The 16475-nt window shown below is 36.2% G+C and overlaps 1 protein-coding gene across 1 annotated transcript in view; it reads right to left on the bottom strand.

Annotated features, from left to right (window-relative positions):
* The window catches only part of CHRNA1 (cholinergic receptor nicotinic alpha 1 subunit), a 77497-nt gene that overhangs the window by 5066 nt on the left and 55956 nt on the right, over positions 1 to 16475 (bottom strand). Inside the window, exons 6-7 of the mRNA XM_053698468.1 lie at positions 10438 to 10675; positions 1356 to 1579 (exon numbers count right to left, since the gene is read on the bottom strand). Coding sequence (XP_053554443.1) covers positions 1356 to 1579; positions 10438 to 10675 — 462 coding nt within the window. The remainder of the gene's footprint in view (positions 1 to 1355; positions 1580 to 10437; positions 10676 to 16475) is intronic.

The following is a 16475-nucleotide window of genomic DNA, read 5'->3' on the forward strand; positions in this document are numbered from 1 at the left end:
CTCTTTGGTCCCCATTTATGAAGCAGCTTTATCAATGTCGAGAATTGTGTATAAAAAATAAATCCAAACAAATAATCCATATAAGATAATATATTAATTCCCATATACAATGATTTAAGTTTAAATGCCCATAAGAAAAGAGTGAATTTCTTTTCTTTTTTTTTAAGTAAATTAATTTTCTTTGCTTTTAGGTTTAAAAGCCATTCTATAATAAAGTGTAAGCTGAAAGTTTTTTTCTTCACAAAATGAGGTCATGATCTCAAGTTGAAGGTTAGTAGGTTCAGGAGTAATTTGCGGAAGTGAAGTACTTCTTTACAGAAAGTGTGGTAGAATCAGAGAAAATGATTAGAGGTGGTAAAAAAACAGCTTTGGATACTTCAAGAATGCCTGGGATAAGCAGAAGGCAACCATACGATCTAATCAAACACGTGAAAGCAAATATGGGCAGACTTGTTAGGCCTATGATTCTTATTTGCCATCACAAATCTGTGTTTCTACATTTCAATAAATATATCATCATGAGCAGAGACGGACTTAGTTTTGACTTCTTTCAGCTTCAACAAAAGAATTAAGCACATTTGTACAATTAAGAAGTGCAAGTAGAGATGTAATGTGTAACAGTATTTCAGACCTAAGAGTCCAGTCAAGCTAGGAGGTCAGGATAGGTTGCAGATTTAGCCTATTATGTTCTTGTTGCCAAGTATAAAACAGGACAAACAGTACAGGTGGCCCTCGTTTTACAACGGTTCAATTTACACCGTTTCAGAATAGCAACCTTTTTTTTCCAGTCATGTGACTGCTATTGAAAAGCATTGAGAAGCAGTGAATTTATTAAAATAGCCAATAAGTGAAACTGTCCGCTTGTGTTGCAGCAAAGCCAAGCAAGCTGAAATTAATCAGTTTAACCAGACCTGAGCTATCGAGCAGATTTCAAAGGAACAAGATCTTCCTGTCTATAAATCAGTCCAGATTGGAATGCATAGAAAGAACTGTTTGCAGAAAAATGCAAGTGAAGTCTGTGTTGTGTGATTATTGTATTAGGTTTATAATACTGTTTAGCAAATGTTTTTGTTCATTTAACTTACTTTAATTATATATTCTGTGTTGTGTGATTATTTTATTAGGTTTATAATGCTGTTTAGCATTTAAAGTCTTCATTTCAAAGCTTTAAAAATAATGTATTAGGTGTTACTTATGACAATTTTGAGAGGGACCTGGAACCTATCTCCCTCACTTCCCATTGACTTACATTATAAACTGGGTTTCAATTTACAACGGTTTCGATTTACAACCATTCCTTCTGGAACCTAACCCTGGCGTAAACTGAGGGCTACCTGTTTTATGTAGTATCTTACCTTTCGTACCCACTCAGGCATAATGTGAGTACTGGGGGAGCGGTGATGAGTGTTGATTACAATTACTGTGATTATAATAGATGTTATGACAAAGACCATGGTAAACAACATGTATTTGCCGATCAAAGGCACAGCACTTGAAGTGGAAGGGATCAATTCAACAATAACCAGTAGAAACACAGTCAGTGACAGCAAGACAGAAATGCTCAGTGTCATCTTTTCACCTAAAATAAAAAAATACATATAATTATGTTAGACATTTATTATTTTGAAGCTAAATATTAATATAATTTAGACAGTAAATCTATGTTAAAATTGTATAATACATCACAAACCCAACATGTAAATAGTTGTAAAATCTTAATATGAACCAAATATTGGGAAAAAGTACACCTGAAGATAAAATAAAGTACTCCAGCATTTGTCAACTTTAACAGGCCAGATTTAAAGTTAATAATAGTGATGAAGAGTCACTGAACAGCAAACTGGCCTGTTAGGGGTACTTGAGACCTGGAGTTAAAGGGACAGTCAACGCCAACCTTTTTATTGTTTAAAAAGATAGATAATCCCTTTATTACCCATTCCCCAGTTTTGCATAACCAAAATTGGTATATTAATATACTTGTTACCTTTGTGATTACCTTGTATCTAAGCCTCTGCAGACTGCCCCTGATCACATTACTTTTTATTTATTATCTATTGACTTGCATTTTAGCCAATTAGTGTTGTGTTGTGCACAACTTCACGGGCATGAGCACAATGTTATCTATATGGCCCACATGAACTAGCAATCTCCTGTTGTGAAAAGCAAATAAAAAAGCATGTGATAAGAGGCTGTTTGTAATGGCTTAGAAACAGGAAGAAATGTAGAGGTTTAAAGGTTATAAAGTATATTAATATAATAATGTTGGTTGTGGAAGGCTGGGGAATGGGTAGTAAAGGCCTTGTCTATCTTTATAAACAATAACATTTTTGGTGTTGACTGTCCCTTTAAGGAAAGCTTCTGTACAGACTGGAATCAGATAAGTAAGAAAAAGTTGTTCCCCTTCCTTGCCCCTCCCATTCTTAGTGGATGTCCAAAAGAGGATGGATAACAAGGGAAGGAATCTTGTTAAATATTAACTAGGGATATAAGCAGGGGACAAGTCGAATGGGAACGCATGGGAATGGAGTTCCTGCACTATTTTTGCAGGAGGAACTAAGTTCCCTCTGGACAGAGAACAGAAACCCTTCAGTAAACACTGCTGCTGCTGGTGGGAGGAGCTGGAGCACAATCTGATTAGAAGGATAGTGAGATCCTCTTGTAATGGGCACTAACACTTCCTACAATACACTAAATGCAAGCCTGCCAGATGTCCTGCTGTGTAATCACCCCGCAATGTGTGTAACAAATGGTGCTTACATCTGTCTGACTTATGATGGGGTTATTAAGCTCCCCTCAGCAGAAATAGGAATATTGCACCTTAAGTGGGTGAGACTCTGTTACAGAGGAGGATTCTCAGGCCCAAAGGCAACCATTTGCTTTCATTAACCAAAGTGTATAGATTATATACATACAAATACAGTGTGTGTATCTGTATGTGTATGTGTGTGTATATATATATATATATATATATATATATATATAACACAATATTAATTGTGAGGGGGGGTGGAAGTCTTGGTGAGTTCCCACACTTTATTTTTTGTAGGACTTGACCCCTGGATATAAGCCAAACTATAGAAATGTCTGTATTTTGGCTCACCACAGCTAATACTCACTAGATTTGGTAGTGAAAATGACAAATAACGAGAAGTATGCTACAAAACATGTATTTATTATGACATAGCAGAGTTTAATAACTTTCTTACAAATTTTGCCAATGCTTAATACAGGACATCCAATTTTGTAGCAAGAAAATAATGTATTAGGTGTTTTCCAGAGTTCAGAAGGTGATGGATCTGCTTCCATTACCAAAAAGGTTGAAAGTGTCTTGTAGAATGAGGCCTGGGCCCTCCTGGAATATGAACTCATTTTAACTGGTATGTCTTGACAATGCATTGTACCATTCAGGTTCAAATAATTGTCTTTTCTAGTAAAAAGATATTTATCATATCAATTTGGCTAATAAAGGGTAATTTTTTTCCTCCATCCTTTTGTCCTTTTAACATAAACATAAAAAGCATCTGACAACAGCCATTTTATACAATGGCTGACCATTCATTGTCTTCTTATCTCATCTGTACAATACAATAGTAGGATTATATCCTTTAAAAAATGAAAATCTGAATAAAACCTTGGATAAAAACATCTGGAATTGTACTTTCCATTACTATTTCTTTATAGAATAGTGTTATTGTACCAAAAAGTGCTTCAATCAGAGCATCAAGTGTTAAAGGCAATTCCCAAGGAGGTGTAAAAGATATGCACATGTAGTAATTGTTTCTCCAGGTAAGGACCCAGAGGCTGAGAAGTGATAATAATAAACACTACCCCAAAACACTTCATAGAACCTAGGATGTGATCCACTTAAAGTAGTAACAAGATTAAAAGTGGTCAATCAGGCATAGTCATCAACAGGCAATCAAGTCAGTCACACAAAAAACAGACAAAACAGAACTGGAAAAAAAATCAAACTCAAAGAGCAGCCCACCAAGAAAGCAATCAAAATACTTGGAAAAAGTTGGCCACCATAGCCAGTTTTAAAAATGGGAAGGAATTATGCACCGAAAGACAAAAGCAAAGCAAAAATGTTGTTGCCTCTTACCAGAACAATACACAATGCATGTAAAAAATATGTACCTAAAATATATCCAACAGCAACATCAGTATGAGCTGGACACATTCTCTTCAATATACGAATGGCTAGTTACCCCATGACATGGTCATAATGTTGATTGACTGTCATGTCACTGGGGGTGTGGCCTAACTATATAGTGGATGACGAACATCCTAGGTAGCGTTTGGCAAGGAGTATTTAAGACAGCAAGCGGCTACATGGTGGTTTGTTTATATGCATTGAGAAAAGCCATCGTGGCAGACACACGTTTGCTTTATACTTTATTCTATCCCTTTGCCTCTCCACTTCCTCCCACCTGATGCCGAGGTTCCAATATATCAGCCAGGACTCTTTGGGGGAGTGTGATGCATGCTCTGTAAGCTGTCTTTCTTTTCAGATTTCCTTCTCTCCTGGGGATAATTTTAAGAGCTGTGGTTTTTACTACACCCAAGGGTTTGAGGAGGTTATGCTCCTGTAGGGTTGAGTTTTAATATAAAATAAAAGTTATATTTTATTAATTAATTTGGGAATTGTACATAAGCCCTACTCCTTTTCTTCTCTTTTTGTTTTTTACAAAGTATCTATTTAGAAGGGTTTGCACCTTACCATAATAAGTTTCCCTATTGTTACAAGGAATACATTATTGTGCCAATATAATCATTAGTATTTGAGGGGAATTATGCAATAAAGACAAAAGCAAAACATGATGTAATATTAAACAATTGTGTTGCCTGTTACCAAAACAATACAAACACAATGCATATAAAAATTTTGTACTCAAAATATATACACCAGCAACATCATTACAATTGCTATTCTGTAGTAAGCTGAAGTAGTATAGTTGTTTTGTGATTAAAGTATAATGTATAGTATATTTATTTGCTACAGTTTTGATCACTCTGCAACCAAATAACCAACCTCATATTTTGTGGATTGGGATAATAAATTGACCATTGGTGCAAAATTCCTGGAAACACCAGAACTACTCAAAGTAATTCTACTGCCAGTTTCTGAGTAATAGTTACAAATAGTTTGTTCCATCCTGATTTTTTACTGAAGCTGATGTATTTGTGATATTTAAGTTAAGGCAGAGATTGGCTTGAACTAGTAAGATGTGTGGTGATATATGTGCAGGACTCAACTGTGCAGCCCCTAATTCTGATATGCTCCCAGTATCAGAAAGTTTAAGTCTAAAACATGTGGGGGGAGGGGTGCGCTCAACTAAAGAGCTGTGAGTGGGACTTTATCTATTGTGTATGACTAATATATTATATTTCTATATTTATATTTTAGCAACCTAGTTAAGAAACATATATTATCGTGATAACATATGATTGTGATGTTTCTATTTTTATATATATTTTTATATATTCTTCCGTGATAACATATGATTATATGGTGGGGGGATATTAAATGTGAATCCTTAATAGGATAAGGTATAAGGTGTGTGTGCGATGGTTTGTTGCAAATTGTGATGCAATATGTTGCAAGGAACAATGCTTAAAGTGCAATATATGTGGTGGAAATAACCAACAATATGTGGTGTATAAAAAAACAGATACTTCTTATTGAAACAAAACAAATGTTCAATTGAATTATTAATCAGTTTATAGATATAAGCAAATAAAAACAAATGATAACAAATAAAATGATCATATCATTGCAATGAAATATAACAACTAATTCACTAAGTTAGTTAAAAATAGTGTCGGTAAAACTGACTTATCAGCATAGACCATAAGTACTGGGATTTGGCTGGTATGTTAATAGACACTCTTAGACAAAATAAGTCCTTGAAAGGATATGATGATTATAGTTCAGCGTAAAATATAAAAGTTAAAAGTTGTGGCCACAACTATTTGTAAGGGATCCAAAAAGCTCCAAAGAGCTGTTTCCTGTTAGGATAGCTTGTGTAGCTTGTAATGTCCCGTTGTTAAAAAAGGAGTACTACGGAGTTCTTATGATGCTCACCCCTACCGGACTACCGATATCCCTTACCTCCTCTTCTACTAGCGTGGGTTATGGGAAGGATTGTAATTGACCCGGGATGTGTCTCAGTTCGGCGTGTTGCCGTGTAGCTGTGGTAGTATGTGAGCGTCTCACCTTCAAATTTCCCGGTCAGTCCTTCCTACCCTGACGTCTACGTAGAATAATCACGTGGTCCTCGGAGGTCCAATCGGATAGCCGGGTCGTTGGGGGGAGTGGTGCGATAGCGGTTCTATCGGATCTGCTTGCTGGAGCCAAATTCGGTCACACTGGATTGTCAAAATCTACGCGTTTCAGTGCTGGATATGCGCCTTTATCAAGACTTCCTATTCTTGTGTGTTATCTGTGGCTCTATTTCTAGTATTATGGGCGTTAGAAAACTCCTCCCAAGGTGTCATATATCAAGCGATATTATCGCTTACTTGTCTATGCCTATATTAAAAACCAGTGATATTAAAGACTAATAATAACAGAATAGCACATATTGTGCATTTAAAAAACAACAGTGACAATGTTGCACTCAAACATTATTGGAACTATGTGATTAATATTAATCCAAAATGTGGAATATGTATGTATTTGCTGTCACACAAATTGCTATATATGAAACATATATGAGACATATAAAACAATTCGAAATATATGATACAAAGTTAAGTAAAATTAAAGGAAAATTAAAGGAATAAGACGTTTGGTATAAAGAAAAACTGCTCAGTAAATGAAACTTTCATCCCACAAGCTAACACATTAGAAAAGAAATTTCAGGACAAAGGATATGGAGATAACATAATCAAAGAAGCAAAAGCACAAGCAATAAGAAAAGATAGAACTGAATTATTAACATATAAGAGGAAGGATGCTAATAAAGATACAAATAATAAAATATCATTTATAACAGAATACAATGAAGACCATAAAATCATAAAAAAGATCTTAGACAAACACTGGCACATAATTAAAAAAGATCCAATTCTGTCAGATATTATAGACCAACACCCTACTATAATATATAGAAAAACTAAAAATTTAAAAAGCATATTAGCACCTAGTCAGTTCAATAAAAATACTACAAAAAAAAAATACTACATCAAAACAACAAGATTTACTAGGAAACAATCTTCATGGTTTCTATCCTTGTAATAGCTGTAAAGCTTGCAAATTTGGTAAAAAAGACAAAGAAGTGACATCATCCAATAACAATTATAAGCATCTGATAAAAGAGATAATCAGATGCTCAGATATTAATGTAATCTATCTAATACAGTGCCAATGCAAATTACAGTATTTAGGACAAACCAGTAGACCTCTACATGACAGAATAAGAGAACATCTCTCAAATATTAGACGCGGTAACTGTAAGCACTTACTATCAAAACATTTTACAGAAATACATCACAAAAAACCAACAGGTTTCAAATATTGGGGTATCAAAAAAGTCTTCAATAATAGAGGAGGAGATATAGAAAACACTTTATTATTAAAAGAAGCAGAACTAATATTCAAATTCAATACATTGACACCTAATGGTCTCAATGCAGAACTTAACTTAAACCCCTTTATATAAAATATAAAATCAAAACAGATATCCAATCGATAAGAAATAGTTAAAATTCATCTCCTAACATATCCCAATAGAATTATCTAATGTTTTTATTAATCTATCAATCTGCACCAACATGAATAAATATAGATATATCCCCATCTGTCCATATCGCAATATTTAAGATCCCCACACTGCTATCCTTACATATTAGAACACATTGGGTCTTTTCACAATTATTTGGCATTTCCTCATCGAATAAAGATACAAACTCTAACCATTACCCTAATTATTATCTTTCAACTTAAAACACCAAACGTCTTATTCCTTTAATTTTCCTTTAATTTTACTTAACTTTGTATCATATATTTCGAATTGTTTTATATGTCTCATATATGTTTCATATATAGCAATTTGTGTGACAGCAAATACATACATATTCCACATTTTGGATTAATATTAATCACATAGTTCCAATAATGTTTGAGTGCAACATTGTCACTGTTGTTTTTTAAATGCACAATATGTGCTATTCTGTTATTATTAGTCTTTAATATCACTGGTTTTTAATATAGGCATAGACAAGTAAGCGATAATATCGCTTTATATATGACACCTTGGGAGGAGTTTTCTAACGCCCAGAATACTAGAAATAGAGCCACAGATAATACACAAGAATAGGAAGTCTTGATAAAGGCGCATATCCAGCGCTGAAACGCGTAGATTTTGACAATCCAGTGTGACCGAATTTGGCTCCAGCAAGCAGATCCGATAGAACCGCTATCGCACCACTCCCCCCAACGACCCGGCTATCCGATTGGACCTCCGAGGACCACGTGATTATTCTACGTAGACGTCAGGGTAGGAAGGACTGACCGGGAAATTTGAAGGTGAGACGCTCACATACTACCACAGCTACACGGCAACACGCCGAACTGAGACACATCCCGGGTCAATTACAATCCTTCCCATAACCCACGCTAGTAGAAGAGGAGGTAAGGGATATCGGTAGTCCGGTAGGGGTGAGCATCATAAGAACTCCATAGTACTCCTTTTTTAACAACGGGACATTACAAGCTACACAAGCTATCCTAACAGGAAACAGCTCTTTGGAGCTTTTTGGAACCCTTACAAATAGTTGTGGCCACAACTTTTAACTTTTATATTTTACGCTGAACTATAATCATCATATCCTTTCAAGGACTTATTTTGTCTAAGAGTGTCTATTAACATACCAGCCAAATCCCAGTACTTATGGTCTATGCTGATAAGTCAGTTTTACCGACACTATTTTTAACTAACTTAGTGAATTAGTTGTTATATTTCATTGCAATGATATGATCATTTTATTTGTTATCATTTGTTTTTATTTGCTTATATCTATAAACTGATTAATAATTCAATTGAACATTTGTTTTGTTTCAATAAGAAGTATCTGTTTTTTATACACCACATATTGTTGGTTATTTCCACCACATATATTGCACTTTAAGCATTGTTCCTTGCAACATATTGCATTACAATTTGCAACAAACCATCGCACACACACCTTATACCTTATCCTATTAAGGATTCACATTTAATATCCCCCCACCATATAATCATATGTTATCACGGAAGAATATATAAAAATATATATAAAAATAGAAACATCACAATCATATGTTATCACGATAATATATGTTTCTTAACTAGGTTGCTAAAATATAAATATAGAAATATAATATATTAGTCATACACAATAGATAAAGTCCCACTCACAGCTCTTTAGTTGAGCGCACACCTCCCCCCACATGTTTTAGAGATTGGCTTGAAGTCCCACTGAGAGAAAGCACCCCCTTCCCCCACACTGAAAGAGGAAATGGAGGGCAGTTGAAGAACTTATGTATTTGAAGAGTGTTATTGTAGGGCATAAAATCCACATATTTCTGAGAACAAAGGTATAATGGATTCACTTGCTTGCTTGAGTACTTAGTGACTTCCTATCTGCCCTTGAAATTGTATGCAAGGCAATGCTGTCCTGTTGTCAGGGAAGATGTTTATTGATTCTCCTTGTAGGGAGTCCTTAAAATGTAACACCATATTTATTGCTCTTACCTCCAATATTTTTAGGGTAAAACTGATTTATCTAGATTCCATCTTCCTACTACATATTGCCTTTGCCAAGTTGTTCCCTAGCTATATTTGCTGGGATATTTAATTATGTGTAAAGGGAGCTAAATTGTTTTCTATATATTGGTTACCACTCATTGGTGTCTAGTGGAAATGAAGCATGTATAAGAGCAGTTCCTAGCCAGTGCCATTTTTTTAAAAACACGTTCATGGGTTACCTAACTGACTTACCCAACTCCCAATATGAAAGAGCCTCTGTTGTCAGGATGACTCCTTGGAACAGCACCCACCTCACTTGATTAAAATGTTAGGCCATATACCCAACAAACTTCAGTTTTCTAATGCTAGGTGTCTTGTTTTGTTTGATCTTTGCCTCCTACCACCCACAAGTTTAAAGGGAAGAGAGAAGGTCCTAGGTCTTAGTTAGGGGTGACACCATTTATAAAGGTTGATAAAATGAGAAGTGGTGAGTTCTATCCTTCCCCCTTATAAAAGTTCTCTCTTACTAGTATTAGCAAGGGTGAGCTTCAATAAAAAGTTTAGTTGTAGTACAACATTTTATGAAAAGAACGTATTACTAATGTTAATTAATAATTTACTTTTTTCAGATTGCCTTTTTATCACTTAACTGAAACATATTTTTATGGATTACAAAAAGAGCGATTGTTAGATTCAGTAAACTTACCCGAATCAGTGGGAAGATAAAACACTAAACCAGTAAGAAAAGAGAAGAGAAGACATGGAATAATAACGTTTACAATAAAGTAAAGAGGAAGTCGCTGCATAAGGAAGTGATATGTGATATCCAGATATGGGGTGTCAGGACAGCAGGCGTAATAAACCCAATGCTTCCAACAGCGGTTGTCCTTCATCAGCCATTCTCCACTCTCCATAAAGCTGCTCAGATCTGGACGATCACTCTCCTAAAATATTTGTTAGACTGTTATTAGAAAAATGTAAAAAATATAACCAATTCATTTTATTTTCCTGTATCACAGTGTTGTATAATATTATATAATATGATCTCTCTCTTCTGCCTCTTAAACATTACTCCTATGTTGTAATTTGTGTAATTTGCTAAATTAGCCAATATTACTGAAACGCTCATATATAAGTTCCAAAAATGACTGAACAGCATGTCTAACTATCATTTTAAATGGGCTTGAATGATCTTCATGGACAGATTTGTATTTTTTTTTTGTCTGTCAATAAGATAAATACACAAAATTATTCAATGTGAATGTCTTATAGCAGAAAAAATCTTAAAGAGACAAAAAACCTAAACATTTGCTTTCATGTTTCAGATAGAGCATCCAATTTTAATCAACTTTCCATATTACTTCTATTATCAAATTAGCTTCATTCTATTAGTATCCTTTGTTAAAGTTAGGCTCAGTAGCAGCAATGCACTACTGGGAGCTAAAAACATCTGCTGAGCAAATGACAAGAGTCATTTGTACTGCTGTGCAAAAGTTTTAGGTAGAGGAGAAAATAAATCTGTAAAGTAAGAATGCTTTTAATAATAGATGTGTTAACAGTTTGTTGTTATCAATTAACAAAATACAAAGTGAGTGAACAGATGAAAAATCTAAATCAAATCAATATTTTTTGTGATCACTCTATGCCTTTAAAACAGCATCAATTATTTCAGGTTTACTTGCGCAAAATCAGGGATTTTGTAGGCATATCAGGTGCATGATTAAACAATTATACCAAACAGGTGCTAATGATCATTAATTTAATATGTAGGTTGAAAAACAATCATCAATTGAAACAGGAACAGGAGCAGCAATGCACTTGAGTGCTAGCTGAACACATTGGGTGAGACAATGGCAAGAGGCATATATATATGCAGTCTAAGGCCTAGATTTAGAGTTCGGCGGTAGCCGTCAAAACCAGCGTTAGAGGCTCCTAACGCTGGTTTTGGCCGCCCGCTGGTATTTGGAGTCAGTGATTAAAGGGTCTAACGCTCACTTTACAGCCGCGACTTTTCCATACCGCAGATCCCCCTACGCCATTTGCGTAGCCTATCTTTTCAATGGGATCTTTCTAACGCCGGTATTTAGAGTCGTTTCTGCAGTGAGCGTTAGAGCTCTAACGACAAGATTCCAGCCGCCTGAAAATAGCAGGAGTTAAGAGCTTTCTGGCTAACGCCGGTTTATAAAGCTCTTAACTACTGTACCCTAAAGTACACTAACACCCATAAACTACCTATGTACCCCTAAACCGAGCTCCCCCCACATCGCCGCCACTCGATTAAAAATTTTAACCCCTAATCTTCCGACCGCCACCTACGTTATACTTATGTACCCCTAATCTGCTGCCCCTAACCCCGCCGACCCCTATATTACATTTATTAACCCCTAATCTGCCCCCCACAACATCGCCGCCAGCTACTTAAAATAATTAACCCCTAATCTTCCGACCGCAAAGCGCCGCCACCTACGTTATCCCTATGTACCCCTAATCTGCTACCCCTAACACCGCCGACCCCTATATTATATTTATTAACCCCTAATCTGCCCCCCTCAACGTCGCCGACACCTACCTACACTTATTAACCCCTAATCTGCCGAGCGGACCGCACCGCTACTATAATAAAGTTATTAACCCCTAACCCGCCTCACTAACCCTATCATAAATAGTATTAACCCCTAATCTGCCCTCCCTAACATCGCCGACACCTAACTTCAATTATTAACCCCTAATCTGCCGATCGGAGCTCACCGCTATTCTAATAAATGTATTAACCCCTAAAGCTAAGTCTAACCCTAACACTAACACCCCCCTAAGTTAAATATAATTTTTATCTAACGAAATAAATTAACTCTTATTAAATAAATGATTCCTATTTAAAGCTAAATACTTACCTGTAAAATAAACCCTAATATAGCTACAATATAAATTATAATTATATTTTAGCTATTTTAGGATTAATATTTATTTTACAGGCAACTTGGTATTTATTTTAACTAGGTACAATAGCTATTAAATAGTTAAGAACTATTTAATAGCTACCTAGTTAAAATAATTACAAAATTACCTGTAAAATAAATCCTAACCTAAGATATAATTAAACCTAACACTACCCTATCAATAAAATAATTAAATAAACTACCTACAATTACCTACAATTAACCTAACACTACACTATCAATAAATTAAATAAACACAATTGCTACAAATAACTACAATTAAATAAACTAGCTAAAGTACAAAAAATAAAAAAGAACTAAGTTACAGAAAATAAAAAAATATTTACAAACATAAGAAAAATATTACAACAATTTTAAACTAATTACACCTACTCTAAGCCCCCTAATAAAATAACAAAGCCCCCCAAAATAAAAAATTCCCTACCCTATTCTAAATTTAAAAAGTTACAAGCTCTTTTACCTTACCAGCCCTGAACAGGGCCCTTTGCGGGGCATTCCCCAAGAAGTTCAGCTCTTTTGCCTGTAAAAGAAAACATACAATACCCCCCCCAACATTACAACCCACCACCCACATACCCCTAATCTAACCCAAACCCCCCTTAAATAAACCTAACACTAAGCCCCTGAAGATCTTCCTACCTTGTCTTCACCATACCAGGTTCACCGATCCGTCCTGGCTCCAAGATCTTCATCCAACCCAAGCGGGGGTTGGCGATCCATAATCCGGTGCTGAAGAGGTCCAGAAGAGGCTCCAAAGTCTTCATCCTATCCGGCAAGAAGAGGACATCCGGACCGGCAAACATCTTCTCCAAGCCGCATCTTCTATCTTCTTCCATCCGGTGCGGAGCGGGTCCATCTTGAAGCAGGCGACGCGGATCCATCCTCTTCTTCCGATGTCTCCCGACGAATGACGGTTCCTTTAAGGGACGTCATCCAAGATGGCGTCCCTCGAATTCCGATTGGCTGATAGGATTCTATCAGCCAATCGGAATTAAGGTAGGAATTTTCTGATTGGCTGATGGAATCAGCCAATCAGAATCTAGTTCAATCCGATTGGCCGATCCAATCAGCCAATCAGATTGAGCTCGCATTCTATTGGCTGATCGGAACAGCCAATAGAATGCGAGCTCAATCTGATTGGCTGATTGGATCAGCCAATCGGATTGAACTTGATTCTGATTGGCTGATTCCATCAGCCAATCAGAAAATTCCTACCTTAATTCCGATTGGCTGATAGAATCCTATCAGCCAATCGGAATTCGAGGGACGCCATCTTGGATGACGTCCCTTAAAGGAACCGTCATTCGTCGGGAGACATCGGAAGAAGAGGATGGATCCGCGTCGCCTGCTTCAAGATGGACCCGCTCCGCACCGGATGGAAGAAGATAGAAGATGCGGCTTGGAGAAGATGTTTGCCGGTCCGGATGTCCTCTTCTTGCCGGATAGGATGAAGACTTTGGAGCCTCTTCTGGACTTCTTCAGTGGATGTCTAGCCCCCGCTTGGGTTGGATGAAGATATCGGAGCCAGGACGGATCGGTGAACCTGGTATGGTGAAGACAAGGTAGGAAGATCATCAGGGGATTAGTGTTAGGTTTATTTAAGGGGGGTTTGGGTTAGATTAGGGGTATGTGGGTGGTGGGTTGTAATGTTGGGGGGGGGTATTGTATGTTTTCTTTTACAGGCAAAAGAGCTGAACTTCTTGGGGCATGCCCCGCAAAGGGCCCTGTTCAGGGCTGGTAAGGTAAAAGAGCTTGTAACTTTTTAAATTTAGAATAGGGTAGGGAATTTTTTATTTTGGGGGGCTTTGTTATTTTATTAGGGGGCTTAGAGTAGGTGTAATTAGTTTAAAATTGTTGTAATATTTTTCTTATGTTTGTAAATATTTTTTTATTTTCTGTAACTTAGTTCTTTTTTATTTTTTGTACTTTAGCTAGTTTATTTAATTGTATTTATTTGTAGATATTGTATTTTATTTATTTATTGATAGTGTAGTGTTAGGTTAATTGTAGGTAATTGTAGGTAGTTTATTTAATTATTTTATTGATAGGGTAGTGTTAGGTTTAATTATATCTTAGGTTAGGATTTATTTTACAGGTAATTTTGTAATTATTTTAACTAGGTAACTATTAAATAGTTCTTAACTATTTAATAGCTATTGTACCTAGTTAAAATAAATACCAAGTTGCCTGTAAAATAAATATTAATCCTAAAATAGCTAAAATATAATTATAATTTATATTGTAGCTATATTAGGGTTTATTTTACAGGTAAGTATTTAGCTTTAAATAGGATTAATTTATTTAATAAGAGTTAATTTATTTCGTTAGATGTAAATTATATTTAAGTTAGAGGGGTGTTAGTGTTAGGGTTAGACTTAGCTTTAGGGGTTAATACATTTATTAGAATAGCGGTGAGCTCCGATCGGAAGATTAGGGGTTAATAATTGAAGGTAGGTGTCGGCGATGTTAGGGAGGGCAGATTAGGGGTTAATACTATTTATGATAGGGTTAGTGAGACGGATTAGGGGTTAATAACTTTATTATAGTAGCGCTCAGGTCCGCTCGGCAGATTAGGGGTTAATAAGTGTAGGTAGGTGTCGGCGACGTTGAGGGGGGCAGATTAGGGGTTAATAAATATAATATAGGGGTCGGCGATGTTAGGGCAGCAGATTAGGGGTACATAGGGATAACGTAGGTTGCGGCGGTTTACGGAGCGGAAGATTAGGGGTTAAAACTGTAATGCAGGGGTCAGCGATAGCGGGGGCGGCAGATTAGGGGTTAATAAGTGTAAGGTTAGGGGTGTTTAGACTCGGGGTACATGTTAGAGTGTTAGGTGCAGACGTAGGAAGTGTTTCCCCATAGGAAACAATGGGGCTGCGTTAGGAGCTGAACGCTGCTTTTTTGCAGGTGTTAGGTTTTTTTTCAGCTCAAACAGCCCCATTGTTTCCTATGGGAGAATCGTGCACGAGCACGTTTTTGATGCCGGCCGCGTCCGTAAGCAACTCTGGTATCGAGAGTTGCATTTGCGGTAAAAATGCCCTACGCTCCTTTTTTGGAGCCTAACGCAGCATTTGTTTGAACTCTCGATACCAGAGTTAAATTTATGGTGCGGCCAGAAAAAAGCCCGCGGAGCGTTAACAGCCCTTTTACCGCCGAACTCTAAATCTAGGCCTAAATGAGCAGCTAACTTCCAGTAGTTCATTGCTGCTCCTGAGCCTACCTAGTTATGCTTTTCAAAAAAAGATACACAGAGAATTAAGTAAATTAGATATAAAGAAGTAAATTGGAAAGTTGTTTAAAATGATATGCTCTATCTGAATTATGAAAGTTTAATTTTGACTGCCCCTTTAAGGATTTTCCAGTCCTGAAAACTAACAATACAAATAGTCCTCCTGTCACATATCTGTCCTTGCAGCTAGTTATCTTATAATTTCTGCTGGAGCCAAACTATTGAGATTTCCTAATAAGGAAAGTAAAGGGTGAAGTTTGACCTCTGAAAAACAATTGCAGCAAACAAGGACTAATCTGGTCTAATAACTTTCAGACTCTGTTGATGTGTTAAAGCATTGGAAGACTGCAGAAAAAACTTAGTAATTACTAGGTGTTTACTGCTTCTTTAATCAATAATTATTTTTTGCCATAACTGTTGCGTTGCACACTTCTCATTGGGTAATTAAGCACGTATAAATACTGCAGCTTATAAATGAGAGTATTATATGCTGTAAAATTAAATTAATCATTAGTAACTTATGTCATATGTAATTTTTAACTAACAAGTGGCCTGCTA

The sequence above is a fragment of the Bombina bombina genome, chromosome 1 (genome assembly GCF_027579735.1).
Source record: "Bombina bombina isolate aBomBom1 chromosome 1, aBomBom1.pri, whole genome shotgun sequence".
NCBI classification, from domain to species: domain Eukaryota; kingdom Metazoa; phylum Chordata; class Amphibia; order Anura; family Bombinatoridae; genus Bombina; species Bombina bombina.